Genomic DNA, 20,658 nt, shown 5'->3' on the forward strand with positions numbered 1-20,658 from the left:
GGCCGGAGCAGCAACGGCAGGATCCGCACCGCGTCCCCGCGGCGGCCGCTGCGAGCCCGAGTGACGCATTGCAGGTACAAACCAGCCAATCAGAGGCCGGCGCAACGGCTACCGCACACGCGCCTCTACGACTATGCTCCTCCGCGCCGCAAAGTAGCGCCCCGCAGGCGCCTCTCTGCGGGCATTTTAACGGCTCACCGGAGAATGAAAACCACTTACGTCGTCCGTTTGTCCACTTCTCTTTACCCTTTGCATCGTCGACCAAATAACTGTGGAGGATAAAAGGTTCTCGAGAAGAGTTGGCGGGGGGGGGGGGGGTGCTGGGGGAAAGGGCCGGGACTCGTTTGTGATGTTCCGTTATCTGGCATGCGGCGGAGGGATCTGGCGGAGGGAGGTGTTTATGAGGCGCTGGGGGCGGAGGGGGAGAATTAGTCCGAGTGGAGCGAGCGAGCTGACTGGTTGTGTAGTTGCGTCTCGGAGACCGGTAGCGCTTGCAGCATGGTGAGTGCGTTGTTAGGCTGCTGGCGCTTGGCCTGTGGGGGAAAGAAGCTGAAGCGGATTGACTAAAGAAAGGGGACTCGCTCCCTTAATACCTCCAGGAGTGGTCTTCGCCTGCCGGAAGGCGCGCAAGGGCCTGGGGGCGCCCGCGGCGGTTGTGTCGCAGGTGTCCTCCCACCCCTGTTCTCCTCAAGGAGCTGTCCCCTAGGGCATTGGGGGCCCTGCTCCCGAGACCGCCAGGTCCTAGGGGCTTGGCCGAGTGAGGATGGATCCGGGGCGGGGGCAGCCCAGCACTTGAGGGAGGCGAACGAGTGGAAGGGCGGGCGGGAGGAGCAGGAGCGCCAAAGCTTTGGGTCGGGCATCTCGAAAGGTCGCCGGATTCAAAAGCCCAACGGACGGTTAGCACGGTTGCCAGGAAGCGCCTTTGTCCGCTTGTGGCCGCCATGCGCCGAGGAGGCGGGAGGGCGCGCGCGAGACCCGGCGAGCGCCACCGCCGCCGTTAGCCCACAGCCTCCGCGTGCGGGGGGCAGGGGAACGCGCGAGCGGGTGCGGCGCGCTGTGTGGGCCGAGTCCGCGCCGCGCGGGGAGCGGCGTGGGGGGGGGGCGGGCGCGGGGCTGGAGCCGCCGCCCGCCCGGCTCGCGCCCCAGCTGCTGCGCTGGCACCTGCAGGGCTGCGGAGGTCCGGCGGCCGCGGCGCTGCGGGGCTGGCCCGTTGGGGATGGGTGGGGGGGGGAGGGTGGCCTCGAGAGCTTCCCCTCCCCCCTCCGCCCCTCCCCCCCCCGGAGGCGAGAAGGAAGCTCGGTGAACGCCGATTTTTCCGCCCGTCTGGGTTCTGGGGCCTTTTTTCACTACCCAGGCTAGACATTTAAAAATAAGAATTATTTTAAGTGGCTTTATCGTTGGAGGAAATGATCTTTGTATCACGGGAGTCGGGCGCGTCCCCGAAGTACGCATCTTGTTAGAGAAAGCCCTCGGCCCGGGTTAGGTGAAAGGCGTTTCCTATCTGCCCTGCCACCTACGGAAAGCCGGCTCCGCGGCGACTGTTGTGAAAGTCGGTCTTGTTCTCATGTAACAACTGGAAGGATGCTTTTGAAAAGGGCCACTGGTATGTCCTATTTTTGAGCAATCACGTGCACGCCTTATGTCAGGGAACCACGACCACGCAGCAGCATTGCCCCCGCTCCAGTCCTCTTGGGGATCACTCCGATTTCCCTACAGAAGTTGCCAGATCATCTTCAGTTCAGTTCATTTGTGCAATAATGGTCGTCAAATTCCGGAGTATGATAGAAGAGTATTTGGAGGGCAGGGGATTTAAAAAAGCGTTTTCCTGTCACTGGAGACCAGAACTTCTGTTTTTAAAAAAAATCTAATGAGGGCGGTAATTTGCAGTACTTAGTTCGTGGTTCCTTCTGCCAAGTAATTACAGCGATGGGTGTGTCCAGGAGGCAAGGTGACATCTTAAACAAGAGTTGGAACTCCTTGCCAACTGAAACCTTCAGCCTTAATGGGTGTGGGGAAAGGACTTCATCTTGGTTAAAACTAGTGCTCATTTAAGTTTGATGCACTCGTTCCATACTGATATTTTTAAGTTATGAGTTTGTATATGCTGGTTGAACTTACTACTATTTTAGGTGAAAGTACCTTATAGGCATGTAATCGAAGTTCTTAATTGTGAGGTAAATTTTAAAATGTTTTTAAGTGAAGGGTAAGATTGGTTTTTGGTTTTTTTTTCCCCTTCAGTATAATTGAAAACAAACACTGGAATAGGTTTTTTTCTTTGGTGATGGATAGAGTTTATCTATGCTTTCTTTTGCCCGTGATAAACTTTTTTTTTTTTAAATATATTTTATTGATTTTTTTACAGAGAGGAAGGGAGAGAGAGAGTTAGAAACATCGATGAGAGAGAAACATCGATCAGCTGCCTCCTGCACATCTCCCACTGGGGATGTGCCCGCAACCCAGGTACATGCCCTTGACCGGAATCGAACCTGGGACCCTTCAGTCCGCAAGCCGATGCTCCATCCACTGAGCCAAACCGGTTTCGTCCCGTGATAAACTTTTAAGTTACTGTTTGCATCGTTGATGCTTTGGGGGTTTTTTGTTTGTTAAATTGACAGTCATCAATTATTTAATTTGGAAATTGTCCTCTTTAACTTTATAAGACTTGGAGATTTAAAGTTAGAACTCTGACAAGTTAAAAGAAAAAAAGTTATGTGAAAGTGGAATACGATTACTCACATAGCTCTTAGGTTTACATATAGTTGATATATGCTCTTTGAAGGGGGGAGTGCTTTAAGAAGACTTAAGGGCTGGGGTGGTTAAATAAATAAAAGATGTGAAAAGGTAGAAAATGTTGTCATTTGTCTAAATAAATAATCATTATTCCATCAAACTGCAAGGAGATCTATTTCTGTTAGACTGAGGAAATTCACTATGGCTCTATTAAAATGCAGGAAATTCTAGATTCAGCTAGAATGATCAAATTAGGCCCTTGGTAAAGGTCCTAATTTTTATAAAGTAATTTGATGGGTTCTTTTTTTTTAATCCAAGATACTATATATATTAAGTACTGTTCTACCAGTATTACTGATAGAATTATTGAGCTAATTTAGAGACTGCTTTTTATATAGGTAAAAAACAATTCTGAAGTTGTAGGAAAATTTTAATTATGAAGCTTATATCTAAGTAGGACTTGGAAGAAACAGGAATGAATGAAGGATAGAAGTTTGTGTGCCATTTCAAGCCTATGGATTCATTCATTTACTTAGATAAGAATTTTGGATCATTTGTATAAAACCTTTCACTAGGTGAGCTCCAAGAGTACCCATACCTACTTTTGAGAGCCATTTAGGAAATATTTAATAGGTACATAATGCATTCACTTCAGGTCACACCTAGTCTAGATTAGTGTTTCTTAATAGGTGAATAAATCACCTGTGGTTTTGAACCTGAGAGTGAGTATGCTAATGCCTGGAAGCTTTCTCTGGTATGACAAGAGCAGTAGGAAGAAGTGTAGAAATAGAGTAAGAACTAGTCAGCTCTCTAGTGAATTATCCTTTACTGAGCTAAATACACATGTTATTGAGCTTGAGTTTTCCCAAAAGTATAATTCTTGTAGTTCTTCTAAGTAAGAAGAAGTCACTCTCCATAGACAGAAATAAGAAACAAATTGATTCGGTGTAGTTGGGAAAGGCTTACAAATTAGAATGCTAGGAAGGTTTGTGTTTCTGCTTTTAGTAGGTTTTAATCTGAATTGTTTAATATAAATATTTGTTTGATATAAAGATTACTTTAAAACCTTGAACTCTGGGTTAGTAGTAAATATGAAAAATGTCTCTAAGTTTCTCGAAACACTCCAAACAAAAATCACACAGTGCTTTTAGGTTATGTGAGTAACTTAGGCTCCCATGTACTTAGTTTATTCCTTGAAGCTTATTTGTGATGTTTTCTAAGATTACCTTTGCCTAGATAGAGATAGGGAGCTGGATAAGATGGTGTGGGACCATTAAATTTGGACTTTCAAAGAAAATTGAAAATTTTCTGTTTTCTTTTATAGCTAACATCTTTGTTTCTTCTTGAGGCCTTAAGCTTTCTTATAAACGAGCTTTCCCAAAATCTTCCCCCAACCATGTTTTGAGAACAAACCCAGTGTCTACCATTCTGCACATAGCCCATCAATCCATCAGCTTTCATACATGCTACATTGCCTTCCACATCTGTCCCTGGACTTCAACTGGTGGTTTCAGTTTGTGGAAATAAATTTTCTCAGCTTAAAGTTAAACATGAAACATGGTAGGTTTGTTGTAAAGGTCTTGATAATACTGTGCATGTTTACCTTCTGTGTGGAAGTTGAACTAGTTAGGTTGATAGTTAACATTGTAGGTTCTTTTATTTATTTATGTAAAATAATTATCACTAAACTCTTTTGGCCAGCCTTTGACATAGCTTCTGATTTACTCTACACAATAACCCTGTTAGGTAGGCATTACTGTGTTAACAGGTGAAGTTGATTTAGAGGTTGAATAACGTGTCCAAGGTGTCACAGCTATTAAGTTGCAAAGCTGGGATACTAGCCCCATGATGACTCACAGCACTATGCTTTTTCCTGTACCATACCATATTGCCCTTCCTTCAGAAATTATAGAAATCTTGCAAAATGAAAGACTAGAAGTAAATCCTCGTAGGGGTGGGAAACCTTTTTTCTGCCAAGGGTCATTTGGATACTTAGGACATTATTCATGGGCCATATAAAATAATCAACTTAAAAATTAACCTGCTGTATTTGGTTAAACATTTAATTAACTCATCCCTAATGCCTTGGCATGGCCATACCAAATGATTTCTCGGGCCTGACATTCCCCATCCCTATAGCCTCTAACAAAGGGAACAACTCAGTGGGTTTACTGGGTTTTAAATCTTTTTCCTAGGGAAAACAATCTGGCTGATTTTATACCAGATTGCTGGAGATAATTTATTTTATAAATTTCTGCATTTGAACTTAATTATTTGCTCTTCAATTTTAATTATCAGGCCTTTGGCTTTTTTTCCTTTTTAATTTTTAAGAATGGAAATGAGTTGATTGCATTGAGACCAAAGCAAGCAGGGAAAGAAACGTCTGCTTTGTTTCTCAAATAGTCTCATGCTGTCCCCTAGAGAAAATGTGATACTATTCTACATTAAGGTGTTACCCTTTCTGGGGGTCTTTTTACTTAAAAAGAATGAAACCAGGCAGTGCTTTTATTTTCATACCAAAAATGAATGGATTAATCATAGTATGTTTGACTTCATGTAGGTATACATACTAGATAGGAGGCTATTTCTTGTCAGTGCCTCCCAGAACCACATAAACAGTTGTTTCATGGGTATGTATACTGATAAGCAGAGAAATGTCTAAAGATGAAAGACACGTGAAGAACAAAGCCTTGATATTTTGCAAATATCCTTATATATTATGTGCTCTGAATTTTAAACTTAGAGGCATTGGATATGTCTAACACCTTAATGTTTAATTGTCACTCTACTAGATAACTAATACTGTATTCCCACTCCCGGAAATATAATCTGAGTCCTTCTTTCCCCTTTTGTAAGATAGGGAATAAGAACACCATTGTTTGGTTACTATGAAGACTGAATAAGAACAACATATAAAATGGTTTTTGCAAATGCCTGAAAATAGGTTTGTTGTTTGTTTGTTTTTTAAAAAAGCAAGAACCAGTATCTTTCCCCATGTGCTAAAGACATCACAAACCTTAGGCTCACTTTGGGATTTCAAAAGTCAAGAGAAGATGAGAGGCTGGACTTACTTAACATTTGGTAGATAATGTAATTCAAGTGTTCAGAATCCTGCATTCTCTGCAGTTGCCTGGCAGGTGAAGAGGAGTAAAAACTGGTAGCTTTCATGTTGCCCCATCCAGGACTGTAGATTTTAATCTTTTTAATAATTGGAGTTTTGCTTCATTTTGAGATCTGGAAAATTATTTTTATGTCCAATTGATGTGTTTTAGCCATTTATGGGGGCAATTTTGACCATAATCCGTGGGCATTATTTTTGGTTCAATGGAGATTTCTGGTAATAATTTGATATCTACCAGAGGAGGTGAGTTAAGTTGAGGTATGCTAATTTTGAAAAAGGAAACAATGATTCTGTTGGATTCTATCTTTAATTTAGAAAAACTCCAATTAAACTTTTTAGTATTCCAGATTTGGTTTTTTGTGGGTTTTTTTTTTTTCCAATTTGTGTAAAATTTACTTTCAAACATATTCTGAAATACTTTCCTTATCTTAAATTTGGGGTCAAGACTGTTAAACTGTGAATGTAAACCAGATGTATGCATTTTCCACCTACCCTTTGTGCTTATTGCTGGTACTAAGAAATGTTGAACTAAATGAAGTTTATGGTTCATGCCAAGCCTTAAAAACTTTTAAAACTTGTTTTTGTAATTGCTAACCTACATAGTCTCAAGTCACTTATTTCTTGATCTCTTTGTAGGCTGACCAACTGACTGAAGAGCAGATTGCAGGTGAGAAATAATTTGCCTGATTGTACCCGTTGGATTTTATTGTAAACTGAATAGCTAATCCAAAATAAGATACTTGTATGAAAAAAATTGACTTTGATCTATATAGTACATAGCAAATGGCTGTAATGTAATACAGTAATTGAACCTGCTTTGGCAAGTGAAAAGGTAAACTTGCCCGAGAAAGATGTGTGGGGCTAACTGTAATTAAAGACATGTTTTTAGGCTATTTTTAGCCATATTTGGAGCCAGGTGGTGGTCTTTTGTTGTTGTTGGTTATCTTACTTTAAAACATGAATTCTAAGCAGTTTTTAATACTGTAGCTCCAAATCAGTCTCTACAAGAGGGCCACGTCATGTAGCCAACAGGTAATTTGAAATGTAGAATCAGAAGATGAACATTGAATTTACGCCATTGTAAAATAGCTAATATTTTAACCTTAGAATTGCATATATAGTCAGGGAATAACCCATTTTTCCAATGAAAAACCTAGATCTAAAGGTTAGCATTCTATTTTACACATGTAATTATGTCTTATAAAGTAGTGACAGCTATTTAAATGAGCTTAAATCTTGTCTCCTTTGGTTTGCTATGGAAATATGTGAAATTGTTACAGAAAACTTGATGTCATGTTGTCTTTATGCCATACCATTAAACATTAGTATTTTTTATTTTATTCTAATATTTGAGATGTCTGATTAACATTAAAATGTTTTGGAAACTTACTAAAGTTTTGCTTTTTTTATGCAATATTGAAATGTCTTTCAAATTCTGTTCTTTTACTTCACATTAGAGGCTTTTGTTAACACAAGCATCAAGCAGTTTTAACTGCTACAATTTTCCTGGTAGGCAAGGAGTTTGAAGTGCTCAGAAAAACAATCATTTTTTTAAAAAACATATTTTATTAATTTTTTTACAGAGAGGAAGGGAGAGGGATAGAGAGTCAGAAACATTGGTGGGAGAGAAACATTGATCAGCTGCCTTCTGCACACCTCCTACTGGGGATGTGCCCACAACCAAGGTATATGCCCTTGACTGGAATCAAACCTGAGACCTTTCAGTCCACAGGCCGACGCTCTATCCACTGAGCCAAACCAGTCAATATTTTTATTGATTTCAGAGAGGAAGGCAGAGGGAGAAAGAGATAGAAATATCAGTAACGAGAGAGAATCATTGATCGGCTGCTTCCTGCACACCCCCATTGGGGATCAACCCTGAAATCCCAAAATCCAGGCATGTGCCCTGACTGGGAATTGAGCCATCTTGGTTCATAGGTCGATGCTCAACCACTGAGCCACCCTGGTCGGGCTGAAGCAATTTTTAATGCTAGAGAAAACTGAGAAACACAGTTAGAACTCAACTATATAGCCCATTTAAAGTAAATAAAGTAAATAAAACCACCCTTATAAACACAAATTTAGAGGAGCCAGGCATCACTAATCTCAAATATTCATCATGAATATTATTTGATAGGATTATATAAGGTAGAAAGCTATTAGCATTAAGGCCAAAATTTATGCAGGTTTTATGTTTAATTGCTGTGTGGATTTGATTTAAACCTGGGATTTGCTTTCTAGGGTTGGTAAATTGCATGTTGGTTTATATTATTTTTAAATGTATCAATGAAATGTAAAATTATCTGAAATAGTTTTTAATATATCCTTCAGGAACTGACCTCTGCGCTATCTAATATTTCCATTCTTAAACTCTTACATTCTCTGATACATCTGGCCTCCCTCTCTGCCCAGTTAGGTAGTTGTGCCTATTGTACACAGCACAAAATGTTCACTTTAAGGTAGAAAATGTATTAGTCAAAGTGCCTGTCACAGAGTTGGTGTTCATTATTGCCTTCCCAAACACACGCGCCTCTTTAAAGAAAGATTGTGTCTGTTGAGATATAAGAACCGTCAATGACTGTTAAAACATTTTGATCAAGAATAGTTGTAGTTGGAATATTGTCTTTAAGACAAATTCTGTCATTTCATTGACTTTCATCATACAGTTAAATTTCAAATGGGAATGGAGGAAAATATATTGTAGATTTTCTCCCTACCCTGCCTTTTCCTTGACTTTTAAAGGTGTTCCTTAGACGCCAGGCTTTAATAAACCTCTGAACATTTAGGTTAGAGGAACCAAAGCTTTTATGCTGCTAATAAAAATCCTGTGAGAGCAGTGACCTTTTTGTTTTCTCTATTCCCAGTGATTCCCAAAGTAAGGACTGAGTAAATACTTCTTGAAGGAATAAGTTTTATTTTCAAAGAGGACTGTGACACAAAAAGTGTTCTTAGAACACTACCTTACCCTATCCTAAGAATTATTCTGCTTCTTCCAAAAATCCCTTCCTAAATTTGGTATGTTTCAATGTCCACCTTTGAGGTAAACACAGATTTTATCTGTATCTGGTAAATTATAATCACTAGTGACCAGTAACATCCCAGCATCTAAGACCTGCTTGTTGAATGTTAAGCTTCATACATGTAATGCAGCATTGAATATACTAAAGTACTTTTAAAAGCTATTTTTATCTTTATGTGACAATCATTACTACTTCAGATTTATTTAGAGATTTTAATAGCAAATAACTTGGTATAGAAAACAAAGTGCTTGTTGTTTAGGTGGTTACTAGAATTGTTTACATTACTTAAAGAGCAACCTGGAACAGTCTTAGTGTGATTTCACAAGTTAATTTAATTTGACTCTGCCATGATGTCATTAGTAATTGACATTTAGAGGACTAATAAAAAAATGTAACAAGAATTTTTCTTTTTAAAAGAAATTTGTGCCTAAACTGTCATTGAGCTTTCAGTCAAGGCCCAGTGAAGGGATAAAACTTAGTTGATAAAATATATTAACTGTACTCAGTTTATAACAATTACAGAGTGCCAACAAGGGATTAAACTAAATACATAAAAGTTAGTAGGCATTTGATTTTTCTTTACTTATGTAATTGTTTATTGATAACCTATTTTTAAAAAATTACAAACTTATGTGATATAAATAATTGGAAAAGGGTCCTGGGGTTGCTGATGAACACATAAAACTTAAATAATAAGTTTCCTGAAAATTTCAACTTAGGCATAACTAGAATGGATTTAGAGGAAGGTCCTATCAGTTGTGTTGAAGATAGCTGTTCTGTGTGACATTCAGGACCTGTTGTTTTCTTATTGTGTACTTAGTACTGGGTTTATATTTGAAGTCATTCCTGAGAATTACTGTTTGGAATGACATGCTTCTGTACATGAAGATTATGCTAGTTCTGAAGTACAGGTGGTGAGCTATACAGGCAGGTGAATTTAAATGGTGCTTTTGAGTTTATTATTTCAAGGAATTTTTACAGGTATTTTTGGCTCTTTAAGAGTTATTAGATTTTAAGACTTATTGAAACTTAGAATACACACATAAATTAATACGATGCATCTTCCAGAATTTGGCTTTAAGTTAAATCATATCCTATATAATAAAACCCTAATATGCAAATCAACCGAATGGCGGAAAGATGGGTCGCTATGATGCACACTGACCACCAGGGGGCAGATGCTCAACGCAGGAGCTGTCCCCTGGTGGTCAGTGTGCTCCCACAGGGGGAGTGCCACTCAGCTAGAAGCTGGGCTCTCGACTGGGGAGTGCAGTGGCGGTGGCGGGAGCCTCTCCAGCCTCCACAACAGCACTAAGGCCCCCTCGGGGGATGTCCGACTGCCCGCTTAGGCCCGCTCCCCTGAGGTCCTGGACTGTGCGAGGGCCCAGGCTGGGCTGAGGGCCCGCCTCCATTTGTGCACTGGGCCTCTAGTAGTAAAGTAATTGTAGATACACATTGCGAATTTCGCATATAATGGTGGTGTTAAATGATGCCTGTAGCTAAGTATTACAGCAGAGAATGTAGTGTAAACAAATTACAATTCTCCAAGTCCTCTCATTTTCTTGTAGCCTAAGTTATTAGGTGATAGGTGCTATGTGTTCAAACCCTAATGGTTTGCATATTTCTAGTCATTATTTCTACGTCCTGTTTTAAAAAAAAAATAAATAAATGTTTTCATTAAATTCTGCTATTTGTGGGGTTTATTGATCTGTTTTTGTCATTGGATTGATCTATATTAGTACTATATACTATTTTCATAACATCAATGAGTAATTTGGTACTAAGCATTGGTATCAGATGATTTCCTCTAAAAACAAGTATGATTTAAATGAATGAAACTCTGTTACAATGCAGCAAACCACAACTAGTCAGTGATATCTGATTTAAACTAAGCAATTCAAAGATTTTAAATAGAATAAGCAGAAACAAGTAACATGGTAATCAAAAAAGGCAAATAGGCCCTGGCCATTGGTTCGAGCGCTGGCTCAAGGACCAAAGGATCTCGGGTTCTATTCCTAGTCAAGGGCACATACCTGGGTTGCAGGTATAAAGAATCCAGGTAGGAGGCTATCATGATTGTCCAGGCAAAAGATGATGGTGCCATTATTGGTTGTAGTGATGAAAAAATATCCAGTAGTATTTAAACAGCAGAGTTCCACAGGACTTGTTGACAGATTTTAGGGGAAGAGTTTTCTTGCTTTAGGTCAGCCAGAGGAGATGTCTGTCCTGTAGGAAATCAGAAATAAAGGATATTATGTTGAGAGAGATGTGTATACTAAGACATGAAATCATCATTATAAGTGGGCATAGATGAAATGGCCAAGTAGAGAAGAAAGGATGAGAGTTGGTCACATCTACTTGGAAGAAACAAGTAGGAGCCAAAAACCTTTGGCATTGTAAGATAGGATATAAATTCAAGTACTATTGTGGAGGCCAAGAGAAGTTTGAGGGGTTTTTTTTTAGTATAATTTTGGATACTGCAGGAAAATGAGATCATCATTCTCTTAACATTCATTAAGTACTTACTTGCCAGACCTAGTTTTGAGTGCTTTACATGTAGTGACTATGTTCTTAAAATAAGGAATTAGGTATGTTAATCCCTATTTAACAAAAATGAGCAAGCTGAGGCAGAAAAAAGGTCTAGTAACTTAATTTGCTGGAGGTTACATTTCTAATAAGTAACAGCTGGGATTTTTTTTTTTTTTTCAGTTTTTAAAATATATTTTATTGATTTTTTACAGAGAGGAAGGGACAGAGATAGAGAGTTAGAAACATCGATGAGAGAGAAACATCTATCAGCCGCCTCCTGCACACCCCCTACTGGGGATATGCCTGCAACCAAGGTACATGCCCTTGACCAGAATTGAATCTGGGACCCTTGAGTCCACAGGCCCAAACTGGTCAGGGTGCAGCTGGGATTTTTAAGCCAGCAGTTGAGTTTCAAAGTCTGATTTGAGTTTCTATGCTTTATGGCCTCACATACTGACACATACTTGCTGGATTAGGCACTTAGATCGTTCTTGGTGAACCTAGTGTTTTCAGTGGATGAGCTGGAGCTGGAAGCAATTTTAATAGTTGGTGGATAGAGAAGAAATAGATATGAGTAGTGGTGCCTTCCAGAATTTGGGGAGAGATAAGGATAGGGACTTTAAAGAAAAGAAAAAAAAATTAAATAAATAAATACATCACTAAGGTTTGAGTTTAGTTTTAGGCAAAGAGACATAAAGATAACTAAATAAATTAATGGCAAAATCAGTAGAATGGTTGAGTTCAGAGAAGATTATGATAAATGAAACTTTGAGGTATATGGATTGGAGTAAGGATAGACAGGCAGGGGATAAATAGACTTGGACTGTAAGACGAGGCACACCATTTCTTAAATGTGTATCAGGTATATATTTTCAAATGTTTTAGATATGTTGGGAGAGCATATGGCTCCTTGAACTTTGGGACTGTTTTTTTATTTGCTTGCTGATAGGGTTTATTACAGAAAGTACCTTGAAAAGTACTAGGTTTTGTTAGCTCATTTATCTGACCTCGCACTGTCAGATTTAATCTCTGCTTTAGTTTCTCTGTAAAATAAATGGTAAGCCAGGTATTGTGGACTGTCGTCCAACAGCTTCCCATGTAATCTGGTGAAATAAAAGTAATGCAATTTTGTAAGATCTTAATTTTAGGCAACAATATATTTTACTCTTTTACAAGTTTGGGGTTATATAATGTAAAGAAAGGTCTAAGATATCTTTGTTCTCAGTAATACAGCTGAAACTGGCCATTCATATCTTGATCATCCCATTATCATCAGTACTATAGACTATTTGGTGATAGACTCTTCCAGAAAAGATAACTTAGCCCATTGTCATATTATTCTGAAGTTTAAAGTTTTTTGTTTTTAATTTAGTAGGTGATGAAGTAGACTTACTTTTTGAGGAGTATTATAAACATAATGCAAATAGTATAGTTGCTCTATAGAAATGTGTTTGGAACCAACTATCTTTATTTTTCTGTTCTGAGTAAAGGTTAAATCTGTAATTTTGAATTGTGTTCCACAGAGCAGCTTTAACAGAAAATAGAGAAGCCAGTCATTTGGGGTTTTGATTCTTTTCCTTTTTAAACACAGAATAATAATAAGGGTCTAGATCAGGGGTCCTCAAACTTTTTAAACAGGGGGCCAGTTCACTGTCCCTCAGACCGTTGGAGGGCCCGACTATGGTTTAAAAAAAAAAACTATGAGCAAATTCCTATGCACACTGCACATATCTTATTTTGAAGTAAAAAAACAAAACGGGAACAAATACAATATTTGTATTTGCATGTGGTCCGCGGGCCATAGTTTGAGGACCCCTGGTCTAGATATTGCAGTTCCTTGTAAGATTTTAGATGAAAAAATTTCCTAGTAGATCAATATGAGCATATACTGGTATGATTAGGTAAAGATGTTTAAAATGCTACAAGTGGCTTTCTCATCTAAATCCTTCAGAAATCAAAATTCCATTTCAGGTGTTATCTTCATATATATCTTTAAGAGTTGACTAATACATTTCATTTAGGAGGTTATTATTTGTTGTTAAACTGTGTATTTGGATTGTGGTCTCTCAAACAGAATTCAAAGAAGCTTTTTCACTATTTGACAAGGATGGTGATGGAACTATAACAACAAAGGAATTGGGAACTGTAATGAGGTCTCTGGGGCAGAATCCCACAGAAGCAGAGTTACAGGACATGATAAATGAAGTGGATGCTGATGGTAAGTCTGTTTAATTTTTGTGTTTGGGGAGTGGGAAGTTGAAGTGACATTTAAATTCTATTATAATGTCTCAACGAAACAAACCATTTCAGGTAATGGCACAATCGACTTCCCAGAATTTCTGACAATGATGGCAAGAAAAATGAAAGACACAGACAGTGAAGAAGAAATTCGAGAAGCATTCCGTGTGTTTGATAAGGTAGGTTTTCAGGGGCTGGATTTCTTAAATTTTAACTTGAGGATGAAATGAAGATAACAGTTCAGTATAAGCTCAGATCTCCTAGTAACTTGTATTGCATTAATCTTGTGGCAAAGCAGGTATCACTTGGTTTTGGAACTAAGACATAGTGCTTGGCTCTCAGTGATGTTTAATTTATAGGTTAGTTGTTTGTAGATTGTCGTTAGTTTGTGTGGATTTCTAAAGTATGTTTTTCTTCCTAATGTGAAATTTAGTAAACTTCTATTCCAACTCTATGATCTTAAGTATTTTAATGACTTTTCTAGGATGGCAATGGCTATATTAGTGCAGCAGAGCTTCGCCATGTGATGACAAACCTTGGAGAGAAGTTAACAGATGAAGAGGTTGATGAAATGATCAGGGAAGCAGATATTGATGGTGATGGTCAAGTAAACTATGAAGGTAAGACTTTCACTGTCACCATCTCATTCTCTGCTTTGACTTTACGTTTAGAGGTACTAGGTAATCTGATAGGTCAAAATTACTAACTTCCTTACCCCATGAAGATGTTAAAACTATATTTTCTAACCTTTTGCTATTTAGAACGTGTGTACAGACTAGGCAACACCTCCTGTTGCCCAAGAACATTTTAGAGCTACTTATTAGGTCCTACCCCTATACCAGGTACCTGCAATTTAACAGGATTCCTGGTGGTTGATTTTATATGCACATTCAAGTTTGAGAACACTGTACTCTAAACTGTGCTAAAACAATTTTTGTATAATGTTTGTGGAACAATTTTAAATGCTTCCAACTTTAACTTCAGGATCCTCAAAATGAAATTAAGGTGATTTTCTTTTTTTCATTGGATTCCCTTCCTCTATTTAACAGATTTAGTCTGAAACTGTTTACATATGCTTCAGGTTAAGAAGTATCATTTGTAATACTAAACTAAGCAAGAATACTTTTTATTTATAATAGCTATCTAAAGCATTAATTGGGTTTATTTGTTAATAATTTTGGTTTATGAAGTTCCAGCTTTGGCAGTTAGTTAGCTTTCCTCATATAGTTAGCTTTTCTTATAATTTTGAGGAAAGAAAGAGGAATAGAGATTGCTCAGTAATTGAGTAAACGAGATTGATTTTGTCGATCTTTTGCCATTAACTGGCTCAACTTTTTGTGTATTTCTTCTTTTTCAGAGTTTGTACAAATGATGACAGCAAAGTGAAGATATTGTACAGAATGTGTTAAATTTCTTGTACAAAATTGTTTATTTGCCTTTTCTTTGTTTGTAACTTATCTGTAAAAGGTTCCCCCTACTGTCAAAAAAAATATGCATGTATAGTAATTAGGACTTCATTCCTCCATGTTTTCTTCCCTTATCTTACTGTTATTGTCCTGAAACCTTATTTTAGAAAATTGATCAAGTAACATGTTGCATGTGGCTTACTCTGGATATATCTAAGCCCTTCTGCACATCTAAACTTAGATGGAGTTGGTCAAATGAGGGAACATCTGGTTATGCCTTTTTTTAAGTAGTTTTCTTTAGGAACTGTCAGCATGTTGTTGTTGAAGTGTGGAGTTGTAACTCTGCGTGGACTATGGACAGTCAACAATATGTACTTAAAAGTTGCACTATTGCAAAACGGGTGTATTATCCAGGTACTCGTACACTATTTTTTTGTACTGCTGGTCCTGTACCAGAAACATTTTCTTTTATTGTTACTTGCTTTTTAAACTTTGTTTAGCCACTTAAAGAAAATCTGCTTATGGCACAATTTGCCTCAAATCCATTCCAAGTTGTATATTTGTTTTCCAATAAAAAAAAATTTTACCCAACTGTTGCTCTGAATCTGAGTCATTTCATTAACTTTGGGTTGAATAATTTTGAGAATCAAAGATGTTTGTATTAGGAACACAATCTAAATCTGGGAGGGGTGTGTCATTATGTTTTAACCTCTATTTCCTAATGTTTTACTCATTGTCCTTTTTAAAATACATATATATTTTACCAAGTTCAGGGAGGAAAGGAAAGGGAGAGAGAGAGAAACATTAATCAGAGAATAATTGATTAGCTGCCTTCTGCACGTGCCCCACCAGGGATTGAGCCCACAACCTGGGCATGTACCCTGACCGGGAATTGAACTCTGACCTCTTGGTTCATAGGTCCACACTCAACCACTAAATCAGGCCAGCCGGGCCTAGGGCTATAATTTTAAACCTTATCTTCAAATCTTTACCATATTACCTGTTCTTTATTAGCAGGGTTATGGTAATTGATAATTATTTTCTTAGTACTATCTGTAGATGTTTGCTCTCAGATAATTATAACAAAACCATCACTATTGTAGTTAAAATTGATCCTGGAATGTAATTTTGGTGTATAGGAAGATACTCCAACCAACTGAGCCACCTAGTTAGGAGACCTGGAATGTAATTTTAATTAAAGATCTGATGCATAGCAAAGCTTGCCCAGCTCTTAATCTTGTATCATCAAAGAAAAATGCTTGTTGTTATGATCACTTTTAAACTTTTCCCAGTAGTATTATATAATACAATGTTATGAGAACATTTTGTTTATCCTATATGCTTAATCTGTTTTATTGGTGAAGTCCTCGAAATCATTGACCCATTATACTGTTTCTATTTTTGGTATACTCAAGCTATTTTCTCTTCTAGATGTTCCCTTGTGTGGGTTTCTGGACTTCTCTGTACCTTTCATCATATTTTAGTCTCTAGGGTACCAGTCCCTAGTCTGCTGAGCAATTTTCTTGAAGAAAATGAAATGAATCACAGTGATGGACTTGATTAATCTTACATTTGTGAAAATTGGTTTTTGCTTGCCTCTTGGCCTTATAATTCTTGATTTCAAACCTGGTGCCTGGTTGTTATTTTTTTCCCCTTCAATATTTTTTAAGGTTATATTAAATGAATTTAGAATCCCATTATTTTAAGAAAAATGGAGTTCTCTAGTCTCTTGCTACTCAAGTTGCCCATAGAATCACCTGAAAGCTTCTTAGAAATGCAGAATCTTTGGCCTTGCCCAGAATCTGAATTAATGTGTATTTTAACAAAATGCCCTGGTGTTTGTGTACATTAATTTTTTTGAAAGCACTGCTGTAGTTTATCCTATTTGTTATAGAGAGGAAAACTGGTTATTCAGTAATTTCATCCTATATTCAAAGGCTCAGAAGATAAAACCTGTGTTCGGATATGTTTAAAATTGGGAACAATTTATCACAATGAGTCCTCCAATAAAGATAAGCACAGGGTCCCTTTGGGCTACAAGGGATTAAGCCAAGGGACTTCTCAGAGAAGTTGACCTTTGAGAGGCTGTACCAGGCTGTCAAAGGAAGGCTAGCATATGGGAGACCTTAGAAGTGTGAAAATGGCATATTTGGCGTTTACAAGTACAGCTGACCCTGGAACAACATGGGTTTGAACAGGGTAGGTCCACTTAACACTTTCTTCCCCCCCAAATGTATAGACTTCCATATCCCTGTTTCACATCCACCGATGGAGAGAGCCAGTTGTATGTATTGTTAAGCCATTTTACATATAAGGGCCATAAAACATCTGAGGGTTTTGGTATCCATGGGGGTTCCTGGAACCAGTCCCCTATGGATACCAAGGGACTGTAGTTAAGGTTTTGGGGAGTCAAAAATTACGCATGGATTTTCGGTGGCTTGGGGTTGGCACCCCTAATCCTGTGTTCAAAGGTCAACTCCATACATCAAAGCATGAGCTTCTGATGAGGGAAAGGAGACAATTGTAAATTTTGTTTTTGTCCTAAAGGCCATATTTACTGAAAACATTGAGCCAGACATGGTTCCAAACATTTCACTCAAGTTAATCATAATCACCTGTGGGTAAGTACCAGTTTATCACCTTTATAGACAAGCACAAATCACAGCAAATGCAGCCAATGCTCACCCTAACCCTCAAGTTCTGGTAGAGAGGAAGGAGAGGGATTCAAGAGAGGGAGTGCAGCAATGACAAATGGAGGTCAAGTTAAGAGCTGAAAAATGCCCACTGTGTTTGGCCATTGGGTCATTGGTTAGTTTAGCAAGTGCAATTTTAATGGAAAGGTGTGTGTGCATGTCAGATTAAGATGATTTTAGGAAAGTATGGGAGGTGAAAGAATTGAGTCTAGAAAGTTTGTAAAAGGGAGCAGAAACTTCATGGTGGTTTGGACAGTGGGGCACTGGAGTCAGACCTGGACTTGAACTCTGCCACTGCTGTATGATGCTGAAGACACTGTCCAACAAAGCCTCTCCTCATTCTTAAAATGGGATTAATGCCTATTTCACAGGGTTATTGTGAGGATTAATTAAATTTATGTTTGTGAAGTATATGGAACACAGGTACTCCACAAAATGGAATTATTAAGGTTGAGGGGAGGGTTTGTTTTTAAAGATGAGAATGTTTATAGGTTGAGATGCTACATCAAAAGAGGTTGAAAGTGAAAGGGTCAATACTGGTAGGAAAGGGCGGTCTGGATTCTCAGTGAATCCTATTGGGTCTAGTGCTTACACCACTTCCAAAATTAGGCTAGAGAAGTGACACCTACAGAATTTCCATCGGGAGGAGCTTAGAAACGATCTCAGAAAGTGGGTGCTGATGCTAATTTTTGCTTTAAAGCGAGGTATGCCTATCAAGCATTCTGTCCCTTTTTCTGAAGGAATGGGAGTGGGGGTGATTAGCAAAAGGGCTGATGGCGATTATGGTATGTTCAAGCCTTTACAAACCGCCTTTATTTTATTTTTTAAAATATATATTTTATTGATTTTTTCAGAGAGGAAGGGAGAGGGATAGAGAGTTAGAAGCATCGATCAGCCTCCAGCACACTCCCTACTGGGGATGTGCCTGCAACCAAGGCACATGCCCTTGACCGGAATCGAACCTGGAACCCTTGAGTCTGCAGGCCGACGCTCTATCCACTGAGCCAAACCGGTTAGGGCTACAAACCGCCTTTAGACGTCTCAGCGCAGCCCAAGCCGGGTGTTCAGTTGGTTAGAGCATCGTTCCCAAGCCCTACAGGGGTGGGTGTCTGTCTCTTGTCTCTGTTTCTGTCTCTGTCTCTCTCTCTTTAAAATAAATAAATAAATAAAATTTAAAAATATTGGTGCAGATAACTGAAGGCTTTCAGGCGATTCCGCACGTGTGCGTGCCCGAGGCTAAGCGCAGGACTTCAAAACGTGTGCCTGCCTCCCCTCCCCCACTGGAGGAAGACTTGGCGGGGGGGGGGGGGGGCCTGCACATGCGCGAACGCAGCCCCCCTCCCCCTCCCCGTGTCTCCTGGCAACAGGACTCCAGTCTTGGCCTTGGCACTGCGGAGATCGCAATGGACCAGCCAGATAAGGCGGTCACTTCTACCCCAGTAAGGGAAGACTTGGGGCATGGCGGTTCAGTGGTCCTGGCCTCGGTACTGCCTACTGCCGTTCCCCTCTGACGCGCCCAGCTACGGGTCCCCTTCGCCCCTCTCTTCCGCCAAAATGCCACCTCTAGTCCCAGGCCTTTGCACCCCTCCTGTTCTATCTCCTCTCTCTCTTCTTGCCACCTTGTAGTCCTTTCTTCTGACCTTTGAGTTCTACTTCATTTTATTTCCTCTGCCCTTGCTACTCCTTCATCCTCCCGATTGCCCTTTGTTATCTGTATCTTCCCTCTTCTTCCCTACTACTAATGCTTTAATAGAGTGATTAGATTTCTTTCATTTTCCTCTAACGAGAGAAAGTTTCTGTTGTTGTTTTCAGTCTATGAACACGTTTTTGAGTTTAGCATTTATAAAATATTTTAAACTACCTTTGTTTAGTTTTTAAATTTGGGCTAAGGATGTTTAGCCTATCTTTTGTAAAGTGATTCACCCTAAAGCGAATTTGAAGTGGTAGATGGGTGGAGTTTAGATCACCTGCCTTGAGCAAAACAAAGCAGCAGCTGCCAGTCACTTTCTTTTGGATATATATCATGTTTGCTTTTCTCTTGTCCTTCCCAACTCATTTTCCTGGCCCAGGTAGAGGTAGGAGACCTGTCTTGACATGCCTGGGAAAGTTCGATTTCTGTGACTATAAATGTGCAACAGAGAACTTTCAATATAAATCTAACAAAGGCAATAGATCAGAAGAAATTCAGATTAGTGTGTATGAAACAAGGCCTTTCTTAGAGAAGTGCACATATTACATAGTAAAACTAAAGCCAGGGGTACTCATAAGTAGAATAGATATAAATTGCTAGACAGGAACAATGAATTATATCAGTTTTGCTAATTTGATTGTTTATTATTTTTAATGTATTGTTGTTTGAGATAACCGATATTTTGTACTAATAACAAAAACATTATAAGTGAAAGTAGAAATCAATATTTTAATGATTTTTCTTAGTGGGAATAACACAGAAGAAAACACTGAACAATTGTGTTCTGTTAACAGTGAAGCTGAATCAATGTGGAAAAATAAAAGGGTATAGAGTACTTATTATGGAAGACAAGAGTGTCCTTGGAAACTGAAGAATACCAAAATAATCTGCTTCTTAACTTGGCAGATGAGATGTTAAAAATAAAAGCTATCATTTATTATTGAGAACTGGTTGTGGGTGCAAGTATTTATATGTACAACTAGAGGTCCGGTGCACAGAATTCGTGCATGGGGATAAGAGGAGTGGTCCCTGAACCCGGCATGAACCCTCTTGCAATCCGGGATCAGGCCTAAACTGGCAGTCAGATATCCCTCTCGAAATCCGGGACCACTGACTCCCAACTGCTTGCCTGCCTGCCTGCCTGCCTGCCTGCCTGATCGCCCCTAACCATTCGCCTGCCTCCCTGATTGCCCCTAACTGCTCTGCCTGCCTGTCTGATCGCCCTTAACTG

At 39.2% G+C, this 20,658-nt stretch overlaps 2 protein-coding genes across 2 annotated transcripts in view; both read left to right on the forward strand.

Annotated features, from left to right (window-relative positions):
- The first annotated feature begins 385 nt into the window (after nucleotides 1-385).
- On the forward strand, nucleotides 386-15,635 carry CALM2 (calmodulin 2). Its single transcript, XM_059659913.1, has 6 exons — nucleotides 386-501; nucleotides 6,488-6,518; nucleotides 13,475-13,618; nucleotides 13,711-13,817; nucleotides 14,123-14,258; nucleotides 14,996-15,635. Exons 1-6 carry the CDS (start codon nucleotides 499-501, stop codon nucleotides 15,022-15,024), a joined length of 450 nt encoding a protein of 149 aa, XP_059515896.1. The 5' UTR covers nucleotides 386-498; the 3' UTR covers nucleotides 15,025-15,635.
- Nucleotides 15,636-19,140: 3,505 nt separating this feature from the next.
- STPG4 (sperm-tail PG-rich repeat containing 4) overlaps nucleotides 19,141-20,658 on the forward strand; it is a 35,825-nt gene continuing 34,307 nt past the window's right edge. The window contains 1 exon segment of the mRNA XM_059660659.1: nucleotides 19,141-19,176. Within this exon segment, the coding sequence (XP_059516642.1) occupies nucleotides 19,141-19,176 (36 nt within the window).

This window comes from Myotis daubentonii, chromosome 12, assembly GCF_963259705.1.
Source record: "Myotis daubentonii chromosome 12, mMyoDau2.1, whole genome shotgun sequence".
NCBI lineage: Eukaryota > Metazoa > Chordata > Mammalia > Chiroptera > Vespertilionidae > Myotis > Myotis daubentonii.